General features: G+C 41.6%; 1 protein-coding gene across 1 annotated transcript in view; it reads right to left on the bottom strand.

Moving 5' to 3' along the window:
- The window catches only part of snx7 (sorting nexin 7), a 79,231-nt gene that overhangs the window by 27,735 nt on the left and 38,509 nt on the right, over positions 1-12,987 (bottom strand). The window contains exons 4-7 of the mRNA XM_038691948.1: positions 12,647-12,805; positions 12,016-12,214; positions 2,574-2,773; positions 1,154-1,240 (exon numbers count right to left, since the gene is read on the bottom strand). Of these exons, the coding sequence (XP_038547876.1) occupies positions 1,154-1,240; positions 2,574-2,773; positions 12,016-12,214; positions 12,647-12,805 (645 nt within the window). The remainder of the gene's footprint in view (positions 1-1,153; positions 1,241-2,573; positions 2,774-12,015; positions 12,215-12,646; positions 12,806-12,987) is intronic.

Below are 12,987 nucleotides of genomic sequence, written 5' to 3'. Positions count from 1 at the left end.
CATCCACACTGCCTACATTAACACACCTCATTACAGATAACTGGCAAACTGGGCCTTTAAGGAGCTTATTCCAGGTTATGTGTTCCCTGCTCTCTGGAATCTAAAGCGAGAGGGGATGAGGGGTTGACTAGGAAACTTTTGAATCTGGAGTTAGAAATTCAATACAGACGGTCAGGCTAGTACCTAGTGTTGAAACTAGCTTGTTATCAGAGGTCGCCCTTTTTCCTAAGTGGTATCTGAATTCATAATGTGCATAGGGCGCCCGGAGATGGTGACCCGAGAGAGCGGGCGTTCCTTGCGGTTGGCAACTTGTCGCTACACTACATAGAAGCCTAGGGGTCAAAATGTTACACTTATTTCTTATTATTAAAATATGTCAGTAAGAAAAAGCAAATAATCAAATAACACTGAAGAAACTAATGATATCAAAGGGAGGCCACATTGTTTCTTTGACAAAAAGCCCAGTTGGAAACCGTAACAAAAAGGCATCTATTTGACATTTCCCTTCCCATTACTACAGATCTGTTACAGGCAGAAGCAGTCTGATATGCATTTGCCATTCACACACACACCTAATTAAAGCAGGAATACAATACAAGTCTGTGGGGAAAAACCACAGTCCTGCTTCTTAATTAAAATCCCACAGATGGACCTTGATATCAGCTGGTGAGGGGGATACACACCTGCAGATCCACACACACGCGCACACACACACACACACACACACCCCTCAAGTAAAGTGTCTAAAAATAGGTCTGTCCTTTGCTGTTCTAACTTTCCATCTTCGTCCTTTGTCTACTGACATTTTGAAGCGAGTTGTCATGTAAAAAGGATGTGGGAATTTTCATTACGCCGTGATTAGCTGCTGGGCTTACACTGTGGAATAATATTGACAGCTCTTATTTCCACAGAGCTAAGGCCTGACTTCCAGCCGACAAGCCTGAATATCTAGATAATCCCCCCCAGGAAGGTCTTATTCCTCCCCAATATGAGCTGGGGGTGGCCCCGTGGGAGAGGTCCCCTCTCCATGCTTCACTTTATTACACCTAATCTCTGGGCAGATGAGGACACACAAACACATCGGCTGGAAGGAGGAGGAGAGGGTGTGTGTCTGACATGCTGTCAGTGTATGTGGATGTAAAATTGCACTTACTGCTTCTTGGTCGACTTTTCTGGACGCCAGGGCCTCATTCTTGGCTTCAAACTCAGACTGGATGTTGTCTCTCCGTCGCATCACAACCTAAGACAGCAGAGCATAGACTTACTTTTAATAAAACATGCTCAAAGTCAAATATTCTTTCACAGAACTCACTAATTGCTGGAGTGTGGAGGAATTGATTTATAGAAATGATGCTGGCTGAACTGCCTGTTAGTGTTGTTCAGGGCTCTCGCCCTTTTAAGGAGATCCATTTAAGGAGACAGGAAAATTGGGATATGGCTTTAAGTTTGGACCTAAATGCAGCTGACAATCAAAGTGTGCAGAAAGAAGTGGTGGACGAATTACACAAATCCTGCACTTAAGTACACATACAGATCCCCATGCTAAACATTGCTCCACTCCAAGTTATTTTTATTTCTGTTTTGTGTTCCCACTGCATCTAAAGGATTAGGCAGATTACATGGATAACAGATTTAAAAACGATGGCTGTATGAGTGAAGTTGTTTATGTGTAAAACAACAGTCATCAGTGTTGTTGTTAATGTTGTATGTCTCTGATGTTTGAATGGATGATGCGAAGGAGTCATGCAGAGCTGGAAAGAGCGCACGTCTCCAAAGTAAAAACAACTGCACTGAGTGTCTCTCAATCACAAACAGTTCATCTCAGAGGTGACGTGCCTAGCAAATCTGTATGAGTATTCAGACACAGGACACTGATCAATGAAGAATCGTTCCTTATGGTGATTATTCATTCATCAGTGATCATATTATATTGATCATACTGGAGATTATGTGAATATGTCTGAGTGAGGATGACTGTGGTGCAGCTGAAATTTAAGAATCTTAAGATTTAGAAGTTTTTTTGAATATAGGCTCCATATAGTCTTTATGTGTTTAACGGGCATTTCTGTTACTATGTTTAGACTTTATGTAGTCAAGACTTTGAAATTACATCTATATACAGACATCTAAAAAAATCATCATTACTGGGTTTTATCCATATTTTCATCCTCAGTTGCTGCCACTAGAATGTTGTTGAATGTTGTAATGTAATTTAACATCCAGTAGGATTCCATTTAGGAAATTCAAGTCTGGGAAATGATGGATGAGTGGACTACGCTGAGTAAAATATAATAGTTACTCTTTTCTCCTCTCCAACCCAGGTTCTTTCACAGCTACTGCTGTTTAAAGATAAATGTACATAATCCACATTGGCGAGCATTAATATTTCTAGCTCCACTGGATTAAAATGGAGGCTCTGCTCTTTATTTACCCATTGTCATGCTGATTTATAGTATAGTAACTATTGATGATGGCTTTTTTCCATTCACGACGTATGTGTTTAACCCAGAATGAACATACTCAGAGTTGATTAAACCTGTCTACTGAAAGAGGCCCAGTTCAATCAAGCTCACCTTCAGGGTCTCAGCACAGAGGACGTACTCGTGTAGGACTGGGACAAGGACTTGAGACAGATGGTGGATCTGCTCTTCTGTTTCCTTACTACATCGCTCCACACAGTTGGCCACACCCTTCAGTGGCTCCGCCAGCTCCCCCTCTGATTCTGCCCACTGGGTGTAGGTGGGACTGTACTGCTTTAGTTCATCCAGATACTCTGGAAGCACAGAGGACACATTCACACATAAACCAGCTGAATGGATTTCACATTACAATCAACAACTTGTAATTTATTCATCCAGTATCCTTACCCTTTATCCTTTAAGTCCAGAGGGACCAGACCATGTAATGCCTTGTAAATCAAAAATAAATGAATAAATCATATGACTGACAAGGAACCAATGAAGAGGCTATAATGGGAGTAATGGGTGATGTATGTTTTGTTAAAAGCTCTTAAACATATTTTCCTAATCATCTTGTTACTATGACTTTTTTTTAAAATTTATTTTTTTATATATATATATATATATATATATATATATATATATATATATATCACGATTAATCACATTGTTATGTGCAAAATTGAATAATGAATTCTAAAGTAGTATATTGCGCACTTTTAATTTAAATATACTGCTATATAGACAAACGTGCAATAACATGTGGATTGTAAAACAAGTTAGTTGCTTTGTACCAGCAGTATTCCCTTTACAAAGTAGAAATAAAATATTCCTTGGAAATCTCAACTTAAACATTAATGTAATCAAATCAAATGTAAAACCAAAGCTATTTGCCACTACCAGGGCATTACCTTTTATCTAGCTTGTTAAAACAAGTTACCATCAGAGTCCAGAGCCACGATCATAACAGGGACCTTCTGAGCAAAGTTTAACATATATAAATCTGTTTTCTTGTTTTTTTTTCTGAACCGGTATCAGCAGAAACATTTTCTTTTATCAGGGAGCAGCATGTCCCTGTTAGTGAGGTGAAGTGCTCGCCTCAACTTGAATTGTTTTGAACTCTTTGTACGCGACGCGCTGCACAAATCATTGGAAGAGAGACTGATCCTCGCTGTTTGTGAGATTCCAGAATCTATTAGTGTGTAAACACTATATTAGTGTTTGCTAAATAGGACATTAACAGGAGTGACTTCGCGTGGCAGACCCGCAATGATGAAGGCCTATCAGGCAGAGTTATGTAGCCTAAAAGCGACCATGTTGTGACTTTAAGAACGTTCCTCAGACCGACATGTTCCCCAATACTAAGCAGCATGCAGTGTGTAGATATCCACTTCACTATGGCGTTTGATCGCTTGTCTTGCTTTTGTTTATCTACTTCTCCCACACGCTTCATCCAACGTAGTCTGCCAAAGCCTCCGTCCCTCCACTGCTGTTTGGGTGGGTGATTTGCAGGCTGATCTACATCCCACCCCACCCTGTGACCCATGGTTTGACTGTATGTGTATTCAGGAGCCAGTGAGCAACAGATTTTCAAAATAATAATAGCCTGGATACCTATTCAGAACAGCAAGGGTGATAGTGAATCACCTTGGTGCCACACTTGATGGGGACTTGTTTTCCACAGCCCCATTGAGTTCTTGATGAAGGCTATTAATGCCTTATTGATCTTGTACATTTCCAAGCATTCCAGTATCCATGTATGTGGCACTGAATCGTAGGCTTTCTTGTAGTCAATCCAGGCGGTGCACAGGTTGGTGTGCCTGGTTTTGCAGTCTTGAGTGACTGCTCTATCGACCAGTAGCTGGTGCTTGGCTCCCCTGGTAGTACTGCCCATTCCCGTCTGGGCCCTGTCCATGTATTAAGCCATGTACCTACTCATCTTAGCTGCAATGATACCTGACAGGAGCTTCCATGTTGTGCAGAAGCAGGTTATTGGCCGGTAGTCTGATGGGATTGTTCCCTTCTGACCAGGACTGTCCGTCCTTGGGTTAACCATTCTGGGTGGGTCCAATCCAACTGCAGCTGGTTCATTTGTGCTGCCAGGCGTTCATAGAGTGCAGTCTGTTTCTTCAGCCATGAAGAACATCTCAAAAACTATCTAGTGCTTCAAGTATGACCACTGACAGATAACAGGACCATGTAAGCTCACTGTTTCTGCACCACAGTCCATTATAAACCACATAATACACGAAGTTTACAAATGCATTGGCTGGTGAGGATCAAGGCTCCTATCACTTTGCTTAATTAGATAAACATGCAAATCTTACCAAAATGTCTTTTTAAATTTTTTAAAATACAACAGAAATACAAAGTAGTACTGAGAGCCATAATTTCAGCTTGTCGTAAAACGGTGCAATGTTTTTAATGGGGATTTAGCATGTGAAAGTACAAATTACACATTTGTGTGCACACTGGCAAAGCAATTTTTTAAATGCACATTCGGAAAGTATTCATTATTGATAGGCACACAGTCTTGTTACATATCACCATTAGCAGTAAAAAGAAATATATGTTTTCCACCAGGGCAGTAAAATGTGAAGTTTAGCTGTCTGATCTGAGCTTCCCTGCTGGGAGCTGCTGTTTTATTGCCAATTAGTGATCAGCTGATTGTCTCAGGAAGGTAACAAAACCAAAACAGAGTGCTGGAGAGAGAGATTAACTACATAAAACTAATCAACAACATATTTTTTTCTACCAGCACACTAAAGGTTTAGCTGTCTATTTTTGAGCTTCTAGCTGTAAGCTACCGTTTTATTGCCTATTAGTGATCAGCAGATTGTCTCAACAATGTAACCGACAAAGCCAAAAAAGAGCGCAAGAGAGAGAGAGAGAGTAACTACATGAAATTAATACAACTAGCCTACACATTTTACACCACAAGCCAAAGCCAGCGCTGGAGAATAAACCAATGCAACTAACCTTTCATGGTTTTTCTACCAGGGCAGCAAAAGTTTAGCTGGCTGGTGCTCCCGTGCTCTAAGCTAACGTTATGGTTTTATTGCCAATAAACGTTACTGATCAGCTGATTGTCTCGCTAATGTAACCGGCAAAGCCAACCCACAGGCTGCAGAATAAGTAGGCGACATGAAATTAATGCAACTACATATTTCCCACCACTGACAGGGGAAACACCTGACGTCTCTCTGATTATGGCCTGCTTCAAGCTAAAGCTATCAAACAACAGCTTTCATTTGCATCGCTAAAGTCTGACAAACTTAAGTTAATTACCTGTCTAGCAGAAAACAACTTCATCACTGCTTTGAAAACATCTGTCCCACATTATAGCCTTCTATCTGGGAAAATCCACAACATCCATGATTTCTGCTGTCAGCGGTTTGTATCTGTCCAGACTCCTCTGGCTTCATGGTATAAAAGATCCACAGGCTGTTGGCTCTCCTGCTAAAGAACTTGTGTGCTCGTTCATTTGTCCAAATGTCACTTCTCTTCTTACTTCTAATAAACCAGAAGACTACTTAGAGACTGTATATTATTATTATTATAATTATTAGATCCCTCCCTCCCACAAAATTTGAGACCAATTACAAAACTGTGTTTTATTACAAAGATTCTAGAAAGAATTTTGTCCAAACAATTGCTCACTGTACTGGAAAATAACAAGTTATTTGAAATGTTTCAGTCTGGTTTCAGGAAGTATCACAGCACTGAGACCGCTTGCGGATGTTAGAACACTGAGCTAGGAGTTGTTTCTTTGTCAGTGTCGATGATGGATTTAGAAGCATCCATATATCCCAGAGTCTCGGCTTATGACCCATCTCACAGGGATAGCTTGTATAGTAGCATCACAACAGATCAATATTTTCTGCTCTAGTCCATGAATGTCTTGTTCCAGCAGCCCATTTCTCATCAGGTTGACCTGGTTCAATAGGACCTGATGGGGCCCTTGCTGACCCAGGTGAAGTCCGAGGCAGTATGACTCATATCATTTGCGGTTTCACATATACCTGACGACAGCAAGTAGCAGTGCTGTAGAACTCAAGACCGGTCATGGTCTCGAGACCGGACGTTTTGATGGTCTTGGTCTCGTCTCGGGCTCAACGGCATTTGTACTCAGTCTTGTCTAGGTCTGGGACATTGAGGACTCTGGATTTTATTTCAAGACCAGTCAAGACCATAACTTTGGGAATGTCAATAAATTGCTTTTGCATAGTCTGATTTCTTTGTTAACATCCTAACTTTGACTGGATGTAAAATATACTGCTTCAAATGGAACCAATAACCCTAATTAAAAATGTGTTGTTACCGTTAACTACTGTCCCCCCTCCCCGCGATGGTAAACAAGGAAAAGTTTAATAAAGATGCTTAAGTTGATTTCAGCTCTAAGTGTTTGTAGGTGAGTGTTTTAGTGGGAATGTGGATCTTTCAGATCAGTTTGAGAAGTACCTATGATCTCGTTCCACATTTTATTGTGTGTCATGTAATGCGGGGAACTGGTCTTGGTCTTGACTCGGTCTTGCCCTCCCTCGTTCTTGGTCTCGACTTGGTCTCAGCCCCTAAAAGTCTTGGTCTTGACTTGGTTTCGGTTTGGGCAGTCTTGACTATAACACTAGCAAGTAGCATGGCTGAGGTAGGCAATAGTATTAAGGCGATCAATCAATCAATCAATATCCCCTTAATACTTTTGATTATAATACTCTATAGAACCAGAGAGGCGTAAGTGACACTTTGGGTAATATTGAGATATACACTCACCGGCCACTTTATTAGGTACACCTGCTCAATTTCTTGTTAACATAAATAGCTTATCAGCCAATCACATGGCAGCAACTCAATGCATTTAGGCATTTGGATGTTGTCAAGACAACTTGCTGAAGTACAAAGCTTATTTCATGTCAAGGAGCTGGATGATGATGGAGAAATTGAAAATATCCCGAACATCAGTTAATATACACTGCTCAAAAGAAATTAAGGGAACACTTAAATCAAACACCAATCTTGATGAACGACATAGTTGTGTTCATAATCTTTAATTCATATCAGTGAGCACCTGCACAGTCTGTGGCGCTACTTGGCAGCGTTGGATGCACTGATACACAGTGTCTCAGAGGTTCTCAATTGGATTCTGGTCTAGGGAACGTGAGGGCCAGTCAATGGCATCAATGCCTTTGACATCCAGGGAATGCCTACACACCCGCAACCTTGTGCGCAGGATAAGCGGTTGACGATGGATGGATGGATGGATGGAATGCCTACACACTCTGGCCACATGAGGTTGGGCATTGCACCAGGAGGAACCCAGGACCACTGTAATAGTAAGTAATTAAACCTCTTCTGAAAAAGCCAAAACTTGATCCAGATGTTTTAGCCAACTATAGACCTATATCTAAGATCCTGGAGAAAGCAGTTGCTAAACAGCTGTGTGACTTTCTACAGAGCAATAGTTTATTTGAAGATTTTCAGTCAAGATTTAGAGTCCATCATAGCACAGAGACAGCACTGGTGAAAATTACTAACGACCTCCTTATTGCATCAGACAAAGGACTTGTCTCTGTACTGGTTTTATTAGATCTCAGGGCTGCATTTGATACCATTGACCATCAGATCCTATTGCAGAGACTGGAACATTTCATTGGCAATAAAGGAACCGCTCTAAGCTGGTTTAAGTCATATTTATCAGATCGATTTCAGTTTGTACATGTTAACGATGAGCCCTCCATGCACGCCAAAGTTAGTCATGGAGTTCTTCAAGGATCTGTCCTCGGACCAATCCTCTTCATTTTATATATGCTTCCCTTAGGCAATATTATCAGGAAATATTCCACAAACTTTCATTGTCATGCAGATGATACTCAAGTTATATCTATCAATCAAGCCAGATGAAACTCATCAATTAGCTAAACTTCAAATGTGCCTTCAGGATGTTAAAACCTGGATGACCTGTAATTTTCTATTGTTAAACTCAGATAAAACTGAAGTTATTGTTCTGGGGCCTAAGCACCTCAGTGACGCATTATACTTTCCCTTGATGGCATCGCCCTGGCCTCCAGCACCACTGTGAGGAATCTTGGAGTTATCTTTGATCAGGACATGTCGTTTAAGTCTCACATTAAGCAAATTTCAAGGACCGCCTTTTTTCACCTACGTAATATACTAAAATCAGGAATATCTTGTCTAAAAATGATGCAGAAAAAGTAGTCCATGCATTTGTTACTTCTAGGCTGGATTACTGCAATTCCTTATTATCAGGCTGCTCGAAAAAGTCTATTAAGACTCTTCAGCTGATCCAGAATGCTGCAGCACGTGTTCTGACAGGAACCAGGAAAAGAGATCACATTTCTCCTGTTTTAGCTTCTTTGCATTGGCTTCCAGTAAAATCCAGAATAGAATTTAAAATCATTCTTCTTACCTACAAAGCTCTTAATGGTCAGGCACCATCTTATCTTAAAGAGCTCATAGTACCTTACTACCCCACCAGAGCACTGCGCTCCCAGAATGCAGGGTTACTTGTGGTTCCTCGAGTCTCCAAAAGTAGAATGGGAGCCAGAGCGTTCAGCTATCAAGCTCCTCTCCTGTGCCTAGACTGCCGGGGGATTTCCTATGATGCACTGAGCTCCTCTCTCCTCTACTTTCTCTGCCTCTGTATGCAACCTCATCCCATTATTGCATGTTACTAACACAACTTCTCCCCTTTCCGGCAGTCTTGTGTTTCTCGTCCCTCTCCTCTCTCCTCCTATCACTTCCTGCAGGTGTTTCTGGCTCTGGAGCTGTGGAGTCTGGATCTGAGGCTGCGGGTCACCTGCTGCCCTCGTGTTCCTGAGTCTGTCTGTGTGTGCGCGTGTGTGAGAAAGAAAGAAAAAAAGTGAGCGCTCCGTTTATTTATTCTCATAGCTAGGCTAACAGAGCGATTATTAACAAACCTTTGTTTTTAACTTTGTTATAGCACGGCTAGCAGACCCAAGTGCAGGACTAAGAAAGGGAGAAATATTTATTGCGGGGTTAAAAGGATCGTAGGCCTATATTGAGCAGGTGAAGAGCAGGCAGAGTGAAAATCCATGCGTGCCGAACCGGGTTGGTGGCTGCTGTACAGAGCAGGTTGAACCGTAGCAGAGAGTCCAATCTTGTTATTCATGCAAAATTCACCAGCGACAAAATGCTCTTCTTCTACAATCGGCCTAAAATTGTAAAATCAATAAACACCATAACTTCTACTCTACTGCTGTCATCACTCAGTTTAAATTGCTCCCACAAAGCTGAGGGCATAATTTCGTTTTCCCTTTGATGTGAACTGGAGTGTTACGTTCACTGCTCAACAACCCTCAATCGAATCTCATAATTGAAAATCGAATGTGTACCCAACGGTTGAATATTCGGGTCAAGCCCTAATAATAGTATCTTGTGCAAAGCTGTATCGCCTTCCACATTACTTCACCAACTAACTCGACCCCTATTACTATCCTGTGTACCACTGGTAAGTGTTGATTTAGCCTGCAAGAAATTATATAACGGTACAAGGCAAATGTTGAGCAATTTGTTTACCAGCCTATAGTGATGAAGGCAGGGCAGCCAGCTAACGCTACATTAGCTCGGAACAGCCACTGTTTGCTTCGTAACGTTCAATTTAGATTTGTCGTCATACTCAGGTACACCGCTTCTCCAGCATCTCAGTCACTGTAACTAACGTGACCCACATAATATACAATACTGCAACAAAACGGGGACAACACCACAGTTGAAGATCCATTCACTACAGTAAAGTTATTTACTGTGGTCTAACTGTTATAAAGTGTGGCAACAATCTCATTTGTTATTTAGAATCTCTCAGTCCAGCTTATTAACCGTTTCATTATCATCCAGTACATGTAGTTGTGTTGACATTGCTGAGCTTCTGGTGAAAGATACACAAATAGTAAGACGGGCAAGCTAACATCAATACAACAGCATGTATTAGTTCAACATGTATTAGTTCAACCTGCAGCTGATAAAAATATTACTGTAGCGCTGCAGTGGGAGTTTACCCGAGTTTCCAGCATGTTGTGTGAAGCTGTCTCCCTGTCCGTCTATAGCCACAGTCACACTGCCTTTTTTCCGGGAGTATTGAGCCAATATGAGGCTCACTGTGCTGTATGAAAGGTACGGAGCCGGTGTTGATCTGCCTCTGAGCCGCGAACGTTGAACTAACAGATCCTGAACATGTCTGGAGAAAAGCCACAGCCGGCATGCCGGTGTAGGTACCAGATGTGCTCGGGTGGTCAGATCTGCTCACGGGCCTGCGGCTGCTGGTAACGTCACATGACGTGATTGGCTGTACGTTTGTATGATGACAAGGCAGATGGTGATTGGCTGTATGTCGTAGTGTATACGGATACTAGTTTTCGGTGAATTAATGTTACAACACTAATGTTAGCTGCCGATCAACTTAAGCTAATGTGTGTGTGTACGTTATTGCCATACTGCCAAAGCAAATGTGAAATAAAAGCAAAAATATTTAATAAAGACTCGGATACATACATTTATAACCAGGGCACTATGTTTGTCCGAGTAGCTTAAGTTAGCTACCGTTAGCTTAACGTGATCGGCAGCTAACATTATCATTGTAACATTAATACAGAGCTATTAGCAGGCTGTGTTAAGTCCCATTTAATAAGTAGAGCTGTATTTCATTGTTGTTCACGTCATTCAAATTCTCCCAGAGCCGTTAAATAAGATTATTTAACTTAAATAATATTTTTTAACGGCTATGGGGTCTCCATAATTGATCCGAGGTCCCATTAAAACTATATCCATAAGCACTCCTACGTACAGCCAATTACAATTTGCCACATCATCACATTATGCGACGTTATCAACAGGCGGAGGCCCCCGAGCAGATCTGACCACCCGAGCACATCTAGTACCTACATCGGTGTTTCTGCGTTTATTGTGGGATCTCTGTATGAAAGCGGTTGTGTCCGCACAGTGGCCGCTGAAAACTATATATGGCACTTTAAATTTTAGATCAGTAAATGTCAGATTTGATTTGAAATCGTCTTCATCAATCCTTTGTTTCATGGTACAAAGTATTTCATCCGTCCATCGTCAACCATTTATCCTGCGTACAGGGTCGCGGGGACCTGGAGCCAATCCCAGCTGACATCAGGCGAAAGGCGGGGTACACCCTGGATAGGTCGCCAATCCATCGCAGGGCCACACAAACACAGACACACCTAAGGACAATTTAGCGTCACCAATTAACCTAGTCCGCATGTCTTTGGACGGTGGGACGGAAGCTGGAGCAAACCCACGCTCTCTGGGTGCAAACTCCATACAGCAACCGGGGTTTGAACCCCCGACCTTCTTGCTGTGAGGCGACAGCGCCAACCACTGCACCACCGTGCTGCCCAAAGTATTTCAACTTTTTATTTTAATTTTTTCAGCTTGACACAACATGTGGCCTTAGTTTCCATAGCTAAAGCACAGAATTCAAATATTTTTTTATTAACCTTTACACACCATGAAACTTTAATTTCTGTAAATGACCTCAATGTGCCTGCAAGAGTACCTTTCTGTTCCTTGATGATCCTCTGGGTGACTTTGTCCACAGAGCAGACTTTGTTGCTGAAGTCCTCCACATACTCCTGCATCAGAGTAAACTCCTCTGGCCGGTTCCTCAGGCCTCGTACTGAGTTGGCCACCGCCCTCACTGTCTCTCCCATCCGGGTCAGGAAGCCTGGGCCTTGTTTCCTGAGAGACAATAAGTCCTACCGGAGTTGCACATCAGAGCATTAATTAAGACGTGCATCAATGTTGGTTCAGCTCCTAAATGTTCATATTGGTCTGAATGCATATAACCTAATTTTTAGAAGTGATAAATAAGATACCTCATTGGAGGAATAAAGCTGAAAAGGAGAGAGTTTGTGAAGAGCTAAGCCTATTTGGCTCAATGAAATCAAATAGCTAATACAGGTGCAACTCAAATGTTAAAATATCATGGAAAAGCTCATTTATTTCTATACGTTTGTTCAAAAAGTTAAACTTTCATATACTGTAGATTCTTTACACATACAAGTCAAATAGTTCAGTCCTTTTTTTTTTTTTTTTAAATCTTGATGATTACAGCTCATTTGTTTAATCATACACAAAAGACATCAGAGGGATGCATCCTTTTGTGTGTGCATGTGCGAGTAAGACACCTGTGCAGTGAGGAAGACTTTGAAGTGCTGGCTATAGGACAGTATGGGATGTTCAGAGATCTTGTTGAGGAAGCGGTGCAGAGCGCTCCTTCTGGTCTCGATGAAGTCATCGTTAAAGCGCTCCACCATGCCTTTCATCACAAACTTCTCTGGCAGCGGCTGAGGACAGAGAAAGACACTAATTCAGGTCTTATGTGTGTGCAATGCAGATTTAGCAATTTCACAAATAAAAAAAGAACTGTAGCAAAAAAAAAAAAAAAAAAAAAGATATAACCGCAGAAAAAAAGCATGGGGTTAAGACCATTTTTTGGATTGGACAATCTTGGGCACCAGAGGGTTAC

The sequence above is a fragment of the Micropterus salmoides genome, unplaced genomic scaffold (genome assembly GCF_014851395.1).
Source record: "Micropterus salmoides isolate LMB-PRFRI ecotype aquatic unplaced genomic scaffold, ASM1485139v1 Ms_hic_scaffold_1, whole genome shotgun sequence".
Classification (NCBI taxonomy): domain Eukaryota; kingdom Metazoa; phylum Chordata; class Actinopteri; order Centrarchiformes; family Centrarchidae; genus Micropterus; species Micropterus salmoides.
Note: the sequence above shows the minus strand (reverse complement) of the source record. Positions and strands in the feature narration are given on the sequence as shown.